General features: G+C 33.6%; 1 protein-coding gene across 2 annotated transcripts in view; it reads left to right on the top strand.

Annotated features, from left to right (window-relative positions):
- Window positions 1-21,813, top strand: part of LOC120629802 — a 49,226-nt gene that overhangs the window by 14,090 nt on the left and 13,323 nt on the right. Inside the window, exons 1-4 of one of the 2 annotated variants that reach the window (XM_039898855.1) lie at window positions 22-54; window positions 910-1,266; window positions 10,042-10,163; window positions 14,104-14,229. In XM_039898855.1, the coding sequence (XP_039754789.1) occupies window positions 1,191-1,266; window positions 10,042-10,163; window positions 14,104-14,229 (324 nt within the window). In that variant the 5' untranslated portion in view covers window positions 22-54; window positions 910-1,190. Of the gene's footprint in view, window positions 1-21; window positions 55-909; window positions 1,267-10,041; window positions 10,164-14,103; window positions 14,230-21,813 lie in introns of those variants that run through there. The other variant, XM_039898856.1, reaches the window with a different exon arrangement.

The following is a 21,813-nucleotide window of genomic DNA, read 5'->3' as shown; positions in this document are numbered from 1 at the left end:
TCATAGACTTATCTATAGATGTGTGACTATAGTTCAAGTACCCATTTAATTAAGGTTACAAAGTTATAGAACGTGATAAAGCTTACTGTTTATAAGACTGTCATTTCCATTGAACGTACTAACATTGAATAAACTAAACTAAATCGACATGTCTAGTGTAAAAAAGACAGCATTAATGTTTTATGCATCAATTTAATCTATTTCAGTGATTTGTATATCACAATATTGGTATCATTATAGATTTGACTTTTCCAATCTGCCTATGTATAATAATTATACTTTAATGAATTCGGATTGCACTGTGAGTAGAGTACCCTTAAGTCTAAACTTATCTCTCAAAGGTCTCATACATTGCTACTTTTTCTTGATCTTTCTTATTACAAGGTTATCTAAATTAATTACTTTAAATATTTAATAATATAGCAATATCTTCTATTAATATTAATTCATATAATATGCACTTTCCATCAATATGAACTCATATATTTTACAGTAAAGTGCAATAGTTTGGTTATATTACTTTTATATTATGCAAAATTTTATATAGAAATTCTCTGGTACTTGCACCATGTAAATTACTATATTCGACAAGCTTTTAAGTTTTTTATTACCGTTTTTTTTATTTTTCTTTAATAACTTCCTTGTATTATAATTTATTTATAAATGGGTTAACACTGACGTTCCCATATTTATTGTTGTAGGTTATCGTGAATGCAAATACCTAATTATTTACTTATTACATTGCTTCCTAGTAGTTTCCTGGTATTCGATCAGTCGTTTATCACCTTTTTCGGGTAATAGTCACACAAAGATTTCGAGAATAAATATTTAAGGGCGTTCAGAACATTTGTGTATTAGATAAAATTGCAGTAATATGTAGTAGTACTTTTAGAAAATATTCATTTTTAGATATAAAATAATGTCCTGAGAAAACCAAAGAAGGTTGACTACTCAAGAGAGTGATTGTGTTATTTCATTTAATATCAGCAGTTGTTTATCCCTGAGTTCAAAGAGTTCAAGCACTATCTGAAGTCAAATGACGCCAAGAGGGCACAGTCAGGGCTTGAAAACATTTTGAAATGTTAAAAACATTTAAACCAGAACCACATTGACTGATAATAATCGATAATTGCAATTAAATAAATGGGATATTATATAAAGCATAGAACATAAATAAATAAGAACCGAAAATGTCACTACCAGATAAATTGAACTTCATCCCTGACAAAGATTTGGCGTTTCACAGTTTAAGTCAAGAACTTCATGGTAGGTAGTCAATTTTAATTGTAAATATTTTGAAATATAATTAGAAATTATTTTACACAACTACAAATCATAGAATTAAATTGATTGGAATTTATTTTAATAATATAAAAATTAACTAAAAAATCTAATAATTGACCTAATAATATTAAGTTCTTTATCGGGTTAAGTACTGTAAAGTCGTTTTTGTAGTATAAAAACGGAATGATTTAAAAATAATTTTGTTTATCCGAGAGTAGAAAACACTGATATGGAATTTTCCATCGAACAAAGTAACCCATCCACTGTATCTTACTGTATTTAACGCCACAACTTGTAATAAAAAAAAAAAAAAAAAACAATATTGGACCAACTACTGAACTTACCTCTGTTAAACTTAACTAATTCCTAATCCTAATTTTAAGCATAATACCCGACTTTTCTGCCAAGGAATTCGAAGTAATCCTATGGTATATAGATTTTGTACTGATATTTATTAATACTGATATGATAGAAAAAAGGCATTGTTATAGTCTTATGCTCTAACTTAAACTATGTTCTAACTTAATTGTTACGGCCTATATAAACTTCAGCTTTCCATGTTCTAACTTTTAAAAAAAAGCATAAAGCATTTAATTTTACATATTTTTCAGTCTGTCTTTTCGGAACTGTGAGCGACTTACTCTGCTGCCGTAATTGCTGCAGCAGTGTAAATCGCTTTCAATTCTAGCCTTGGTGATCGCTGACCTTTGTTATTAACACTAAACAGCCTGCTGTCATTCTTTGTTTTTGTCTTAAATTGTATAACGCACGTAGACGCTTAGTGTAGACGCTGTAATACGACGTTCAAAAGAACTGAAATTAGAATGACTAAAAACTACCATATTAGATCCGTCGCGCTACAAATGCCAATAGCCACACTGTGTTAATAATAGAAGTTTGGATTGGTGACCGTTGGATGTGTTGTCAATGCATTGATTTATTTTTGAATAAAAGTCCTTAAGCCCACATAGTGCATAACAATATGAGATTTGAATCACACGCACACATACACACACACACACACACACACACACACACACACACACACAGATACCCCACACAACTCACATATTATGGAAAATTGGGGCCGCTTGCCACAAATGCAAGTAGAAAAACTAGCAGAGCCAGTAGAACATTCAGAAATTATTAATAGCCAAATTACTCCTACCAAGGAACCCAGGACCTCCACTAATAAGACCACAACGCTTACCACTACGCCAGAGGTCGTCATAATATGTAGCTTAAAATAAAAGGAATATCAATCACATTGGTCTCATAATGATATCTTTGTTTGCTCTCTTGTTCTCGATCTACGTCAAGTTTTGACCCTAAATGATAACTCCGAACAAATACCCCCACGCGAATATAAACACAATAAATCAAGTATAACTTACAATCGGACAGACCACCATTTCACTTTACAGATTTATTTCACATCAAAGGACCTTTAGCTTTTGATTGTGTGGGTATCTTCGAGGAACTCTATATTTATTTAAAAGATACCAGAAATTAATTGTAAGAACATTCATAAAAATTAAACCGTGCAAGAATTAAAAATCCTGTTTAGTTTATTTAACCAATCGTTTAAAGGTGGACAGCATAACCATTAATATCTCTGGTCGCAGCCTACCTTTAAATACCTAAATGAGTTTTGAATTTAAATTTATTATAACCTATCTTTTTTGCGGCTGTTGGTTTGAGAGTCTGGGCTCATGGATTCTGACTCTGATTCTGAATTTTATGTCAAGATTTTCTGTCAATTATAATCTGTGATACGATACTACCAACAATTTGAATCTTAAATCGTAAAAATACCAACTTGAATCTGATTGTTCAATGTAAAGTTACTGTCTTCCCGCGCTTTCACTCTAGCCAATCAAACGGTTTTGTGTTTTCTTGTATTTCCTTTACTTAGTGTGTTGCACAAATTAAGAGTAATAATAAGAAGAAACGGGATAATATTATTTAAATAACGGCCAGGAGGAAACTAAAACCATTTTGAGTTTAAGAGTATTTAACGAAAACCTGTTAAACCTTTAAGATTGGTTATTACATTAATTTTATTTGAAAACATGAAATTTAAATTGAATGACTTGAATTAATTACATTCCTGAGCAAGTTATAAGAAGTTATAGAATTTTGGGTACATGTAAATATTTGAGTATTTATGAACGGAAGAACCAAATTTTAGTAACTTGTGAAAATCTATGTAAACAATAAGCCTGCCTCAAATTGCGTATTTTTCCTACTCTCATAATATTATACAAATATTAGGTATACTTTTCTACAGTTTTAAATAATCCACTGCGTAGGTGGAGTAGTGTTCCAAAATGCAGCTGTTCAAATAAAAACACAAGTTCACAATATATTCGTTAAAGCCTTGACGCAACTGGTAACGTTTGTTTCACAAAAAAAAGCGTGGTTCACGGACCAGTTATTTAGTGCATTTGTAGTGTTTAACGATTCCTGATCATTTGCCTCTTTTAATTTGCCAACGAACGTAATCCCTACTTATGTTTTAAATGCGATAGCGTTTCGTTAGTTTTTTCCCTTCTTATGCGGAACATGCGTGGCTAGTTACCACCCTACAGACAAAGATCTACGCGAGCAGTAACTATATGCGTTCAAAGCCGAAGTCAAAGCTAGTTATAAAATTTTCATCATCATCATCATCATCATCATCATCATCTTTATCAACTCATTACCAGTCTATTACAGGGCACAGGGCTTCACTCTGGATCAGAAGGATATAAGCTGTAGTTACACACCTTTTGAAGAACTCCCAGGCATGCAGGTTTCCTCACATTATCAAAATTTCATTCATTATCAGGGTTAAATCAAGTGATATTTTAGTAATAAAATAAATCTTAGTAATACTGTATCACTGTTGGTATAGTAAAATTAACTGAAACTGGAAAAGAAACAATCGTTACATGGTCACGTTTAATTATAATTTGTAACTATCGGAGAATTATATCTATCAATTAAAGTAGGTTTCAAGTAAAAAATCATGTCTTTACAATGAACGTTGACACTAATAGTTTTTGTGATTTCCTCGAAAATAGAGCTATTTTCAACCGACTTAAAGAAGGCTTAAAAATGTAGAAAATAATTATTCCTTACTTTATAGTTATGTTAAAAAGACTGCTTTGTTTCGCCCATTTTTTTTTGATTTAGGTATAATTAAATGCTATATAAAACTATATAACATTAAGTTATTTTGAGCTGTTTCGTAAGCGAATGAATTAATGAAAAACGGGCCTATGTAAATGATGTCGAAAGCCAAAGGACAAACCGTCGCTTCGATTGATCGAAAGAAAATCGAGACGATTCATAACTGCCATCCAAGCACAAAACGACTGGTCGTTGCGATTGATTATTTATTTATTATTTTGCAATGGATCGTTGTTTCACAGAAAACAATATAATGCATACTTAAACAAGAGCTGTCGATTGATCGTTACGTTATTCAAGATTCTTTGCTATCTCCAATGTTGTCTTCGATTAAGTACATCGTTAACTATATTGACATACCTACCTACCTTCGTCGTTTCGATCAGGCTAAAATGATGGATTGGGGTGTGGGATCGTCCAAACTAATTGAACGAAAATCTATGTGAGTTCTGCCGAGGCAGATTATTTATTTTATTTTTAAAATACTTTATTTATTATAAAAAAAAGTATTTAACGCTTTTGGACGGTGAATTTATGTTATGTCCCTTTCTCGTGTATTGATAATTCGTAAAGAACTATTAGGGCTGTTTATGCGCTTAAACTAAACTATTCACAATTTCATAATACTATATTTTGCCTGCAAATTAAAAAGGCATAATTTGAATTACATAAAATGAATCTTATTCACTGACCACATTTTCAACTTTAAACCACAAAGTAAAAGAAATTATTACTCGAATATAGTTGTTAAAATTCACTCTCTTCGTTAACAAATTACCATACGTTATTTACATGGATTATAATTTATAATGAGCAGTTACTTATTCATGAAAAATATGCGTCGTTCTGAACAGAGTCTTTACATTTTATAAGTTTCTGTTATAATCTGTCTGTTTGATTATTATGATAAATAAAGACTAAATTTTATTTTACCGAATTATTCTGTTATGGATAAGTTTCTATGGGAGTCACTCCCATAGAACCTAGTAACCAATAACTGTGGCGAAAGGCCAGCCGCACATCTTATATTGCTGTGTTATACTTTATCGGAGATATAAAATGGAGAATGGGCAGCGTATTATGCGCTACTACTACCATTTACTGCGATCAGCAACTCGACTGTCCAGCGTGATGATTATGGGCAGACCCTCCCGTTGGGAGAGATTTATATAACTTACATTTGATTTCACGTTTTTCATAAGCATTGTCATAAATTTGTGAAAGTTATTGACGTCTGAACAGCATCTCTATAAGATTTCAGCAGTTTGTTGTTTTTTTTTTAAATAAATATACTACGACAATACACATTACACACATCGCCATCTAGCAACAAAGTAAGCGTAGCTTGTGCTAAGGGTATTTTTTAATGAATATACATAAATACTTATAACAGAATATACAGATGGACTCTGAAAAACATTCATGTTCATCACACAAACATTCTCCAGTTGTGGAAATCGAGCCCACAGCCTTGGACTCGGAAAGCAGTGTTTTTTGTTATTTATAGTAAGAGCTCTGCAGTAACCAAATGCACGCCCGATTCAGTTACCTATGCATTGTGGCATCATCTTACATGTAATCAACATATTGGACAACGGATCATGAGGTTTGGTTCTCAAGACGGGCCAAATACTGTAAAGTATCGGGTTTTCCTGCCAAGAAAGGAATTTATGTCCGGAATCAATGTAAGATGACGTACCTTACTACTTCATTAGTTGTTAAGATGATAGTTACTGGTATTATATTGATTTTTTAATTGCAGGTAAGTATCACGGTTTTTTATTATTTTTTCGCGGCAAGAACATCTAACGCCAGATGTTATACATTTCTGCGATTAGTTTACAATTTAATTAGCTGAGGAAAGATCGACAATAATTAAATACCAGTGTGCGGCCATATTATGCCGAGTTTATCAACAAAGCGATATAAATGTAAATTGGTTAAGTCATTAGGGTACATAATATTCACTGTGATAATGTTTGTAACCATGCTGACCTCGAGTGTACATAGCTTCGTTATAAAAACATTTCAAGTTCGTTGCGATGATTTTGTTGCCGCGTGCGTCGTAGCAGAACTACTGATACAGCCGTTGAGGCTTTTGCGTGTTAAATTCAAATTAGGCATATCACACACATACTTTATTGATATAATTACTTACTAATATTATAAATGCAATAGTGAGTTTTTTTTGTTCTGGAACAGCCAGGCTGATCCTTTGCGCAAAAAATGAGCCAGCTTTTCTGTCACCAGATTTGGCAATCAACCGCGGTGTAATTTCTCGAAGATTTTTTTTGCACTTAGACTCCATGGCCCCACTTACCACGATAATCGTAACAAATATGTAAGGCTCTATTAGAGAATTACCTACTCCTTCTACCCGTTTTAGCCATCTTGGCTTTCGGTCTTGATGCTGTCTCCCTGATATGAGATGAAGCCAAAGTGTCAACGGATGTTGCTTCCTAAAAAAGACAGACCTGACAGATATATTAATTTAAAAATTTTCTATATTCTTACTCGTGGAGAGACAGGTGTCATTTTTTCATGTCTACAATTGAGTGAGGCTGTACCTGTAACCGACGACCTCCCATACGTAGGGCTACAGTCTTATGTAGAGGGTCCCGGGTAAGATACGAAACCCGGCGGAGACAATGTAAGAGAACATAATTTCAAAATTTGCTGTGTTTTGGTCTTTTGGGGGGGAATTTATAATTCCAAATTATGTTTACGCTCGATTTTAAATAAAAATTGTCATCTCACGCTCATGGTATCTATGCGTTTTACTTGTTTCCTACGCTAAGCTTGCTAAGTTAAAGATATGGCGTCATAAGATTCTTTTTTTTAATTATACTTATAGAACATACGTGAGAAAGTGTGTCATTAAAACAGTCGGTGAACAGATCGCAGCCTGCGACCTCTGCGATGCAATCACGTTGCGTTTTATTTAATAAATCAATAAACATTCAGTAATTAATAGCTTTAATTATTATAATTGAAATTATATTACTAGCTGAACTAATTAATAATTATAATAATATATATTAAGTATTTCTAGCTAAACCAAGCCATGATTAGATGTACCTTACTCTGATATTTGGTAGTATATAAAAACACTATCTTACATAAAAATCCAACATCCAAATAACGTCGTAAAGAAATTTTAAGACATCTTAGAAGGCGAGGAAAAATTTGATGCAACCTTCCAGCAACAAGCAAAAACAGTTTTCAAAGGCTGTTGCCAACGTGAAAGAACCCAACCTAAACTTTAAGATATATAATCTTATGTTAATTGGATACTTTGTATATATTAATTACAAAGTATCCGGTAATTATTTTGGCTTTGTCTTTATTATACGACCAATCAGCAGGGAAATGCAATAAAACAAACGTTCAGATCGGTTGAGATTAACATAGGTAACTAATAAAGAGATACTACAATTTTAATAATAGTATAGATATGCCCCGCAAAGGCTGCCCGGAAAAGGAAGTGCCTCGATACCCATAGCCCCGTACCATTCCAGTAATACTAAGTACTCATTCTTTTATTCAATGATACTTAATATTTTTCCATTATTAAATTACTTTCCTCTTATCACTGATAACACGAACGATATTGTTGTCATTCATAGAAATGGAATTATTTTGTAAATTAGTCACCTTGCGCCTATTCCACGCCTGGGTAGCATTACTCGATATCTATTTCCTTATTTATTGATTTTATACCTATTAATCAAACCTTACCTACGCACATAACGGTATAATATTATTATGCCATAGAATCTTTGATAATTAAAACACCTTTTAAATGTTTTAAATATACTTACAGAGTTAATATATTTGTAATTTGAATAAAAATCTGTGTATAATTACCCTATCAAAACGATGGGAATCATCGCCAAATGTGTATATAAACAAATTCAAAAAATTCAAAATTCATTTATTTCAAGTAGGCCTAATACAAGCACTTTTGAAACGTTAAGTCTGTCCGTGTGTAGTGACTCTACCACCGGTTCGGAAGGCAGATTCTACCGAGAAGAAGCCGGCAAGAAACTCAACAGTTGCTCTTTTCCAACATCAAAAATTTACATTTTATATTTTAACATTCATTTTTCTATCTTGTGAGAGATGAAAGCGGAGCCGGATGCTTCCAAGCAACCTTGTCATTAAGAAACTCATCAATTGTATAATAACCTCGCTGTAATAAATGTGTTTTAACACATTCTTTAAACTTATGCACTGGTAGGTCCAAAATTACCTTAGGAATCACCAATCCCACAAATGACTTCTGCACCTTTCGCAGACGATATGCAGATGTCACTAATTTATGACCATTTCTTGTAAGTCGACTGTTTATATCCACTTTTTGTTTATAAAGACTAATATGTTGTCTTACAAATACTATATTGTTATAAATGTATTGTGAGGCTACCGTAAGTATACCAATTTCTTTAAATTTTTCACGGAGGGATTCACGTGATTTAAGTTTATATATTGACCGTACAGCTCTTTTCTGCAATATGAATATAGTTTCAATATCAGCAGCTTTGCCCCATAATAAGATCCCGTAAGACATCACACTATGAAAGTACGCGAAGTAAACAAGTCTTGCTGTTTCTACGTCAGTAATCTGTCTAATTTTCCTGACGGCGTAAATAAGTTTTGTTCTTACAGTAACTAGTTTTTGAGGCATAATGAAAATATTTCATGAGGGTTTACCCTGAGGTGATATTAAAGAATAGTATCAGAATCACGTATTAATCACACCTAAGTTCAAGCTGCTTTGCACCATTGTAAATGGTACAATTACGACACAAATATGCTTACTTTAAAGTTTCAGTTAAAATTAATTATTATCTGATACTAAAGTATTTGCGTTACGAAAGTACGTATACATACATATTATGCTGTGAGCTTGCGATTGCGATAAAGACTGGCGATAAGTGCAGGCCGATAAGCTTGGAGATATAATATCGCTTAGAAACGTTTGTTTTCTGAAAGCTTTGCATTTGTACCCAATTATTTTTGCTATGCAAGCGTACTTTGCGGCTATTGGCCTGAGGGTTTAGTGTAACATCACTCATACGTGGGAATAGAGAAGAACCCCATCATATTTGCTAATTTTTATATTTATGTAGTGTACATTACACATTACATATTCGAAGATTGATTTATATCTATACTTAAGTATTTAGTACGATACTTATTTACTAGTCTTTTTAATTTTTTTTGTGTAGAACCTATGTATTTTATAAGAGTCTTAGCTGAAGCTATATTTTTCTTCTACTACAAGTTAGTCCTTTCCTGCAATTTTACCTGGTGGTAGGTGTTGATGCAGTCTAAAAACATTTTAGGGGTATGTGACTTGTGATATAACTCACAAGTCACACCCCTGATCGGTTCCTACGCGGTAACTTGCCACGGCCGAAACCTCCCACCAGAACAAACTAGACAATTCAAATATTATATTAGCAATTTGCCTCAGCCAAGATCGAACCCGGAATTCCACTTACTTAAAACGACAGCGCTCACCAATGCGCCAGGCAGCTCGAAAAATAAATAAACAAAATAACCTATTCTTTTTTTCAGGTTACACGATGGTGCACCGGGTAGCTACAGACGAGCGGCCTTTTGAGACGCCCTCGTCTGACGAGAGTGGCATGGGACGAAGCGACTCCCCCAGCGATGACTCTGAGCCAGAAGCAGCACTGGTACATATTTATCATAGTAAACCTAGAGATAATATCTTCGTAGTAAGCCTTTATGGAATAATGATGGAACGTCTTGTAGATATCACTGCAATTTCGTTTTATTATCCGATGGTATATTCATTATTGCTTGAGCCATATCTACACTCTCTGTGCTTCTTTGTGTTAAAATTAGCACTTTTCTAATGAAATAACTCATCTAAACTATACTGAACAATAGTTAAGTCCCGTTTTCAAGAGTACCAGATGAAAACGTAGTGATTATATTCTCTTTGACCGTAGAACGTAAAATAACAGATCACAAAACTTTTTAATTTATGCGGAAGCCTTAGGTTTGTATCCTCTTTATGGGTAATTAGAAAAAACATTCCATTTGCGTCGACTAGACTATTATGCCACTGTTCTGTAGCTGATGCAACTGTGCTTTGTACTTGAAAGCTTTACCGATATATGACTCTTATGATGATTCAAAATATATGGGATCAATCGTCGAGAGACTAAACACACCATACCATTATGGGGAACGGGTCTCAGTCTACCTCAACTTTTTAAGAAATATCTAATACCTGGCAAACAAAAAATTAAATAAAAAAAAAAAAACTTCTAATATTGTTCAAGCAGTCAAGCCAACGAAATAACAACAAATGACATATTATTAAGGCGTTGCACAAACGTAGACAATTTTGGTGGCTACCAACACAGGACACACAGTAAATGGAAACAGTCAGTGATTTTTTTTTCTAACACAATTAATACGAAATCGATCACTCCGCACATAAATAACCCTTTGGTTTCCAGTTACTTCCTCTCGGCATAAAGACCGTTCATCGAAAATGAATTGTTGTTTTACCGTCCACATATTTTGAGTTGAAAGATATTAGCTATACTCCTACCACATATTTTACATAGAAATCTCATAGTTTAAAACATACGTGACACAAGCGTTCACTTTATTTATTGTGTTGATAAAGTGCCCAATGGTAGCTAGTGGTAGGCAGTGTATCAACTAATGGTTCCTTAAAACTGATTTTCCGCGAAACGTATAATAATATACCATTTTTTAGACACCGATTGAAAATTATTATGCTATTTGAAATGTCTTTAAAACCTGAGTCCACTAACTATAGTATAGGTATCCATCCCCAGTAGCCGTAACTGAACACTCGTTTGGCATTGTTTTTTTATAATGAACTCTACGTTTACAAAGCGCCTTAATTGTTGACATTGGTTAAGACCTTTGATACTGGGTTGGTTTGTCAAGCCGATCGCGACCAACCGCGATTGACAACATTTTATTTTAAAAAGTAACCTATACAATATGCCTCCTTCAATTCCATTAACTTTGCTATGGTATTAGATTCTTATAAACCACATTTAACAATAATAGCGGTTATTGTCGTTATCTTTCATATAGCTTCGATTTGTTTGGGTTTTAATAAAATCGAAGCTAAACAGCCCAAAAAGTCGGTGACGGTCCAGACGGATATAATCGATACCAAATCAGAATGCGTGGAAGCATGTAATTGTGATGCTACGAATTATAAAAAAAACAATGTATCTGCAAGTGATTAAAGACACGAGATATAAAAATAACAGGCAGTTCCAGATTACATTTAAACAGTAGACTTACAAAATAAATTAACAAACAGACAATAACCATTAGCAAGAATATATATATGGCATATTATGACAGCATTGCAGAAGAAATTCCGATGGCAAATGAGAATTCGCAAAGTAACAGAAAAGATAATAAACTTTGGCCTGATAGCTACGGTCACAGTTGCATGTGCTGAAATTGCCGCGACCATAATCATTTTTATTATATTGTGACGAGTAGAAATACACCAATCGAAAATGGCAATACAAAGAGTGTGGCAAAAGCGAATGGAAATATTAAACAAAGCTCTATCTTTTGTGGCGGACGCTTTTTTGTGGGCAGCTCTTGCGTGCGGAATGTATATTCTTGTAACATGATGTATCTAGCCTAGAAGAAAGAATCATCATCATCTTACAAAATATGATCATCATAAAATTTAAAATGCCAAACATATGAACCTACAGTTAATAAAGAAGTTTTACTGCTGTATTATTTTTTATGTAACCACTTTAAGATATAAATAACTGCATTCAGTGGTTTCTACCATGATCTTTTGGATCATAGCACACTACTAAATTACAATTTTCTAATAATAAAGTGTCACTGAGCTAAGCTACGGATGGACGGACTGACTAACATGACGAAATTATTATGGTTCCTTGCAAACTAAGCAAATATAGAAATAAAACAGACATTTTTGTGGTTACTCTCGTTCAGTACCGGACTTAAAACATAACATGAGGATAGCAAAACATATAACCTCTTTTTAACCGTAGTCAATAAAATTCACCCGATATGATCACTTTAACGATAAGGGCGGGAGCTTAATTGGTAATATTGATTGATTAGATGTTACAAGTTCTTATGTATAAGGTAAAGTCAACACCATATCGGGTATCAAAGTCAAGTGGTGTCATAGATACGACCTCTAAAGGTCTTTTGATACTCCGTATGTATACAAATTAGCTAATAAAATAATATTAAAAGCTTGTTATAGCTAAAAGTTAATACTTTTAATATAAAATGAATATTATAAATGATATTAAAATGAATACCATGATTTTGCATAGCTTACTATCGGAATGCATCGCAACATTCGTGTCCCGCTGTTTTTAGGATTCCGTACCCAAAAGGTAAAACGGGACTGAAATACATAATCTTTTGTGTATTTCAGTCCCGTTCCAGTACCTAAATATTTAAGGGGACTCTAAAAAGCTAATAAGATATTTGAAACAATATAAAAACTTTTATATAGAAAAATGCCTGGTTGTGTAAAAAATTCAATTCAATCTTTCGATTACTTTCGAGTTTTGCGAACATATACCTACTACTGCTGAATTTTTACACAACTTTTAACTAAAACTATAACTTCCCATATTCCCTATAACTTGTCCCCTATATTATATTAGGGACAAGATATAGTATTAAAAGCTATATTTGATAGTAAATTGACTTTAACTTGATTATTATATATGTATATATTTGTTACCCTTGTTGACAGGAGGAAATATTTTTTATGCTTTTTTATAAGATACAAAATTACTAAGTTTTGTTTTTACATTTACGTCACTATTCAGGGAAATGCGTATAAAAAAAATATCTAGACCACATGTCATGGTTCTGTAAGGAGTAATGGCTTCGCAAATAATTTATCTTTATAAAAGTTTAATTTACAGAAGCTGAAGACTACAGTGAATTAAGTTTCTGAGACTTGCAGAAGTGACAGTGGTCAGTGATGTCACATTGAAACTGCCAACTCTATTAAAATGTATCTAAAATTAGTACAAAAGCCCAAAACTACGATTATGATAAGAATTATAAATTCATAATATTATTTCAACAAAAAACTTATTTTACGAAATATAATGACTGATTTTGAAATTATAAGTACTTGTGCAGGGTTAGGGGATGTGGCGTCATTGATCGAAGAAGATTGTGTGATGTATCGTTTTATACTTATTCTTTTTATATCAACTCTTACAATGTTAGTATATATTTATCGTATAACTTGGACCTTCCTTCGAGGAATTCGTATAAGGCTAACAACACCAATTCCTCATGTAGTCCAAGTTCGATTACGGTCTAAGTTTATAAATCAAGAATAAGAAATATTTTGATAGAATCTCTTTTTTTTTGTATAGCTGTTTTATAAAGTATTCCGTTTTTGCTTAGTGACACTACTACTAGTACTATGTAGCTTTTTCGTGGTCCGCGGTATTTCATGAATATTCTAAACGATGGATTTCATTTATTATTTGGATGAAATTTTTGTACAAGAAGTTACATACTTTTTCCAATTTTTTTTTATTTACCAAACATTTCTTGTAACACAAACTTTTTCAACAGGTGGTACCACCAGACGGTGGTTGGGGCTGGGTTGTAGTAGCAGCATCATTCATGTGCAATTTCGTGGTGGACGGCATCATATTCTCTGGAGGATGCCTTTTAGAACCAATACGGGAAACTTTCGCTGTAAGTTTTTTTTTATTATTCTACACTTTAGACCTTGACTTCAAACTGACATGCGGTAAGTGATGATGCAGTCTACTATTATACCTTCATGGGTCTCGTTACACGACTTCGTACCGAAACACTAGACAAGATGTCATGTCTTTGTGGGGAACTTTTTGTTGCGGGGAACTAGCGTCCCAATAGACCACAACAGAATAAGTTTAGAAATTATAAATTCTCAAATCACCCCTGCCGGGAATCGAACCCGAGACCTCCCGCTTATAACATCACAGCGCTTTCTATTTCACTTACACTTTCACGGAGGTCCTTGCATCATTCCGAGTGGCATTGGGAGATTTTGAGATAAAAATTCCAAAAAGGCGACTACGTGGTGTCATTTTATTAATTGTAGAAAATTCGTAGGATTCGGTAGTTCAGATTTTACTTTATTTAAAATCCCTATAGCAAAATATTTTCACAAGAAAATAAAACAGTTAAACAAATTTAGACTGGTCTGGTCTGCTACGTTTTTAATATTCCGCATAGATACTTTAGATCGCATAGATTAAAAGCTGACTATAAAGGTCTGTTTGGTATTTAAATGAAGCAAAAATTAGAATAAAATTCGTGCATATTATAACCTCATATTATTCTAACGCGCAATATTTATGATATATTATACACGTGACGACCACACCCTCGGAGCGATGCCGGCGTCTGCGCACGTCACAACCGTGCCTCCGAGGCTCCGACTCGTAACCATAAATATCGCCGCCGACTTGTTTATTACTCCTTAGTACAATGGATACTAAATCGTATCTTTAATGATCTTCAAGTTATTTGCATGTCTATGAAATACAGTTTATTTAAAGCTCTGTAAAGTTAATTTACAATACTAAATATAATAATAATAATACACTTTGTGTTGAAAGTCTTTAAATAGGAATAAACAATATTTTCTAAAAATCGACTTCATACGAACAACACTGTTAAAGACAGTAATCCCACTCACAGAATCAAGAACATACAGAAGCCTCATTCAGCTATTATTGCATGCAGTGCACTCACATCTCACTTCACACATGCGGAATGTTTCTAGCTACCAAACTTTTTCCTATTTTTCTCATGTTACCGTAAACATTTAGAACATTAGAGGTAAAATAACTACAGTCAACTGCTAAATGGAATGAAGTGAATAACCGCCCGTTCGAGAAACACTACTAAAGTGAAGTGGTTTTAGATGCTACAATATTAGTCGTGTACAAGTTTTCTGTGTTCTTTATTCTGTGCTCCCAATAAAAAAAAATCATTTTCAAGGAAGTCATGATAATTCTTTTGTAATGTTTTTTTTTTTAATTCCATTAAAAGTCAGCCCTTAACTGCAATCTCACCTAGTGGTAAATGATGACGCAGTTTAAAATAATAGCGCGCCTATTAGGGGTATAACAGTTATAAGCTATAGGTATATCCCTAATCGTACTCTGCGAACGTTAAATCTGAAATTATAAGAATCTCAAATTTCCCCTGCCTGGGATCGAACCGTTCCACTGTGACCCGATGACGTCCCATTTAAATCACCACTACGTCAGATAGGTCGCAAAGGTACTTTGGCCATATTCGTTGACTTCCCTATGGAATGTAAAAGGCTCACTCTAATCGATCTACTTTGAAAAATACTTCGTATATAATGTAAGCATGATCTTCAATTTACTTAATTTTATTGACTGCAAAACCACAGTGAAGGCATTATATTTAAATAGATAGTTCAGTACTGACCACAAAAAACGCGATAAAATGTTATTTCCTATTTACATTTTACATTATGCTTACAAATCTCTTGCAATTCGTACACGAACAATCAATGATATTGGAACAATAACTATGACAACACTTCTTAGATATTTGCGATTTCGTAGAAATAAGTAGTAAAAAAATATTAATGCGTTCAATCAAGCTACATCTACTATTTAGAAAGTAGGTAATAAACGATCTATCGAACTAGTCTAGTAGATCACTCCTCTTTTATTAGTTCTTTCAGTCTTTCAAAACTCTGGATACCTTTCATTATTTAAAATATATTTTGTTCAATTATTTATCTATCGCTCTTACTTAATCTGTCCATCTTAGCTGCCGCGAATGTTTCATTATTATCATCAGCCTACAAAGTTCCACTGCTGGATATAAGCTTTTCCGAGAGCAAGCTACCTCACATGGTTCTCCGTCTATCTCAACCAGCCGCTTCAAGCTAGCTTTTTAAGGTCATCTGTCCAACGGGCTGGAGGTCGTCCCACATTGCGCCTCCCGATCCCCGGTCTCCACGCCAGAACACGTCTGGCCCAACGGTCATCAGTTCTACGATGGACATGACACGCCCAATGCCACTTCAGCCTGCTTATTTTTTGGGCTACATCAGTGACTTTAGTTCTCGTACGGATTTCTTCATTACGAATTTTGTCACCCAGAGAGACTCCTAACATAGCCCGATCCATTGCACGCTGCGCTACTTTAAACTTGTTGACAAGGCCTACTACCAGTGTCCACGTTTCCGCTCCCTGTTTAATTAGATTTTTCAAATAATTATTTATTTTACAATACCATAATCTCATACTGTCAACTGTACAAAAGGCTTTTGTAAGATTTCTTGAAACCCTGGACTTGTGTTGTATATTACCCCCGACTTTCTGCGCATCTTGATATCCTCAACCCTATTTTCTACTCTAGCTTTTCAGCTGTGTCTATAATAGTTACTGGTTCTTGATTGATTGACTGATGGAAAACTTTATTGCACACACAAAAAAAAATACAAAAAGAAGATACAACAGAGAAACTTAAAAGCTTTGCACCTCAGCTAAGCTGCGAAGGCAGTCTTATCGCTAAAGCGATCTTCCCAGACGACCTTTGATAAAAGTAATTCCTATAAGGAACGGCCCGGAACGGAAAAATTTAGGCCCTAAATAAAAATATCACATGGTTATAAATTCTAACACTACACATAAAATTACTACATATAATGTAAGTATTATTTATACATATACTAAACTACAAACTATAATGTTAGATACATAAAAAATAGTTTTTCTAGGAATCTAATCATTAGATTTGATCACTTGAAGATTTAAAGCAATGAGTTAGTGTCTGATGAAGAGTGATGCAGTCTTTATCAACCATTACGTCTGAGTTATCTCGTGAGCATCATCAACGTCATCCCTGCTAACATTGGCACTTATTGAGGACTTTAATACTTAAGATAGGATAGTATATATAGGAATAGTATAAATAGGATAGTATACAGATAGTTCAGTGCCTTGACTAAGTTCATTTGCCAGATAGATTCTGAGGATTTGCTGTTACTTATTTCATATTTGCGTCATATAACAATTAGCGAGCTGCTTATTTTATTACCATTTTGTCATATTGTGACCCAGTTCTTATGAGAAACCTTGGAAAGATGCCAGTTACAATTCCTGTCACTTGTAAATGTATCTAAGACTAGATACTGATATCTGAATTATAATTTAAGTGTGTTTGGTTTAAATAGAAATGATAATGGGATATTGATATTCTCACTTATGAATGAATGAATGAATACACTTTTATTGTACACTTATATTATAAATGGGAAATCCTGTTTATTTTTTTTGCCCTAATTAATATTTTTGACATGGAGTTAGTTGAAAAGACATAGACTACTTTCTATCCACGGGAAATTAACGGTTCCCACGGGATTTGTATAAAACCGCCATAACCGCGAACCAAGAAAGAAGCTAGAAGATAATATATTTTCTTTAAATTAACATGTCGTTGAGCTGGACACTTAGTTCTTTAAACATTTTTATCGAAGTCCTGTCATTCAGCAGTCTGCAATCACGCAATGAAATCATACAAGATTAATGGGTACTTCTTTGAAATGTTTGATCAATCCCATTTCTCAGCGATCACGATTCACAATAAAAGCACGATCAAGTAAGTGGAATACTCCGAGCTCAGGCTGTGAGCCTTACGTTTGCCGGCCGCCACAACAATGTCGAGTGCCGGCGATTACCATAATGTTAAGGCCAAGGCCTCGACGCCGGCGCCTACGAGAGATCGGACTCATTCATGTTTCTTGTTTTTCGTTCGACGCCTATTTAAAAATAGTTTCAACAATCAGACCTGAGCATAAGGGATTGAACTCGGTCCTCCCGAAAGTCAAAGACTTAACTACAAAAATTTGGCTACAACAACTGTCTTTCCGCGGACCTAAAATAGTTTTTTGGCATAAAGATTATCGCATTTTTTTCACATTTTATCCTAAGTAGCCGATTACGTCATCACAATTCTTTACTGTTAAAAGATGACGTGTGATTTTCTGACCAGCTCGATGATGCGGTTTAGCATTTAGACACGAAACATAATAAGACGTCAGAAAGGGTTGCGGCCACGACGCGACGGCTGTTTTGGGGCTACAGGTCAATTAATTACACAATTTACGCCACCTCGCCTTGCCTGTTGCCTCGTATACATGCGTGGAAATATTCCATAGACGTACTAAAAGGGTTACCCAATGTGGGTAATTAACATTTCAATTGAGGGTTTTCAAAACAAATTAAATATTGCAACTATGATATTCAAGGAATGTGCTTCAAATCCAAACATTTGTGTTTTCCCATCGTACATTCTATATGCTGGCGATGTTGTTTCTATATTGGTACAACTGAAAACCTGTGGCCTATTGTTTCAAAATGACAATTTTATGTGACACATCCCGACGCCCCTAAATTAAATCTTAAATATCGCTAAAACCAGAACGTCATCATATTAAAATAATATTGTCTTATAGAAGAAAGTAAGTAAACTCTGAAAGAATTTCATTGAATAAATCTACACAAGGCAAGGCAACAAGCCTTGCCTTGTGTAGATTTATTTGTTGAACCAAACTTGTTCGATATTTGGCCCACAAAATCATCTACCGAAAAACACATAAAAGTAGGTATACAGCTAGGTATCTTTCCGCATACTAAATCTACGCGTAAAACCATGTCTCTGATCACTATGGAAGATGGTTTTCTTTTTCAAGTATCAAGTAACCAAAACCAATCTCCTATCGCGTAACAGAGAAAAAAATATAAAAATTGAGCATACTTCAGGGTGCTGCGTTTATCTTCTTATTAATAAGGAAAACAACATATGCAGAAAATATTTTTATGACAAATGGCAGCATTAAACCTATTTTTTTATATTTATAATTAGTTAAAATATATCAGATAGAGGACAATAAATATAAAGTTCCTGTGACAGTTAAATGACAACAAAGTGACAACTTAAAGTTCAAAATGCGCCATCACACGTAGATCACACCTATCGAGCACGTACCGGTTGATGTCACATCTCATAGTCCCGACAGTCAAATGAAATTGACAATTTTTTTTATTATGACTGCATTGTGAAGTTTTATGCATTGTTTACTCGACTACAACTAAACACAATGCCTTGTTGCCTTACTAAAACGTCTCAAAATGATTAAACACAAGTCCTTGTTGCCTTACTACAACGTCTCAAAATGATTCCGACAGATTAAAGAAAAATTGATGTGAACATTCGTTTAAAAGCAAAAAAAGTAAAAGGATGGAAGGTCAAATCAATTACGACCCTTTAAATTAATAGTGTCGCGGTAAACAAACTTCGAGCTTTCGATTGGCGAAAGTGCAGTAACCCGAGTATTAAGAACACCAGAGTCTACAAACCATGAGGGCAATGTACCGCAGCTCCGGCCTCGAATCGCCAGTCTTGCATTTTTGAACCGTGTCAATAAGTAGAATCGAGAGAAGTTTAAGTTATTGCCATTTACTATGTTTCGATCATATAAGAGTCGTTGGGTACGTGTTTATGATTACACCAAGAACCCTTGGGGTTTCAACGCGAAACGTTTTGTCATAAATCAATTTGCTTTTTTTTCATTGAGTAACTCTAAACAGTTAAATATAAACATAAAAATTACCATTGAAAGACAGACATTAACTATATGTAATCTCACTTTTAAATCAAAATTTCTTTATTCAAATAGGCCTGTCATAATCGTTTTCGAATCGTTCACTATTCTGAGGTGATAACTACACTCATGAACTTAAAGCTATATATATATATATATATATATCCTTTTAAAATATTGCCATGGAGTATATAACCAGATTGGTGTATTTGGGTGTAGTATATTCTTATTTATTTATCGTCTATTTATTTAATTCCAAGCTAGTGACAAACAATAAACAAGAATAGAGGTGAACTATGAAACACGATGACTGGTGGATACATCGTCTCTGCCAATGACCCTAGGCACCAGGAGAAATAAAAAGGAAGAATCATAGGCAAAATATTTTAGTTTTGAAACTTTTCGGTTGATAAAATTAAAATATTAGAAAACATCAAATAACTCTACTGCTACTCTATCTCCATCAATAAATTGATGTCGCGACAGCAATTATTATTATCATTACTTTACCATTGAAAATGACAATTGCGGAATATATAGAACGTGACTTTATTTGCAATCGAATAAAAAGTCTTCGAGGTGGTTGAATTACTATTTTAACCCCGCGACCTTGTCTGCGCACAACTTCTGGTAATTAAATCGGTCGTATCACCTCCTCCTGCTCAACTCCAAGGATCTTTGGGTTATAACTTATATTAATAGTATTTTTTTTAGTATTTGGCTATCTAATGCAAAAGAGATTTTTCAAATCTTCGGAGGTATTCTGAATTTGTAAGTTTACCTAAGGTATATGTTATGTCAGATTATCTATAAAATTATTATCGGAATAATACTTTGATGATTGTAAAATCTTTTGAATTCTGTGCCTAACAACTAAAATAAAAAAATTAAAAATTAAAATAATTTATTCACAAGAATGTAGGTACATAGAGTTTTTATAATGTAAAGTAATTATACAAACAAATGCGTACCTCACAACTTATATTGGTGTGTATGTAATAAAAAGTTCTAAAAGCTCCATTGCAATAATCAAAGACAAAGTAAATCGTTAATCAGGATGTTTATGAGTTCATAAACGTAAACAAGAAATGAAGTTTTCAATGATTACGCGAAATAAATTACGAATGATAATAAACATTAATAATTATGTTAGCTGCGTGAATGAAAAACATGTTGCAAAATATGTTTATTACCTTATCATAATTAAATATGTGCCATGTTTTATGTATGATTTCTTTAATAGCCTGACTACTTGGGTAACGATTATATAAGATTCCCATTAAATACATACAAATTAATGTGCCGATAAATCGGTAATACATAGATTAACTTTTTATTTGTTTGAGAAGTATTAGGTTTAAGCTTTTTTTGGCATTGCTCGTCCGGCGAAGTACCTACTACAAGCATGTAGTATTAGTATGTATTGTATATGTAATGTATATAATTGGCACAATTTGGGTATTACACTATCCCGTTTTATGTAATATGTTTCTTCAACATATTACATAAAATATGATAAGGCCGACATTGTGCATATGTTTTGTATTATCGTTTTATTTGTTAACCTGGCTTTCTATTTGTATGTGCAATAAAGACTTCTTCTTCTTCTTCTTCCTGTGTTACAGTCTGAAGGGCGT

This window comes from Pararge aegeria, chromosome 15 (assembly GCF_905163445.1).
Source record: "Pararge aegeria chromosome 15, ilParAegt1.1, whole genome shotgun sequence".
In the NCBI taxonomy this organism is placed as follows: domain Eukaryota; kingdom Metazoa; phylum Arthropoda; class Insecta; order Lepidoptera; family Nymphalidae; genus Pararge; species Pararge aegeria.
This window is presented reverse-complemented; position numbering and strand designations above follow the sequence as displayed.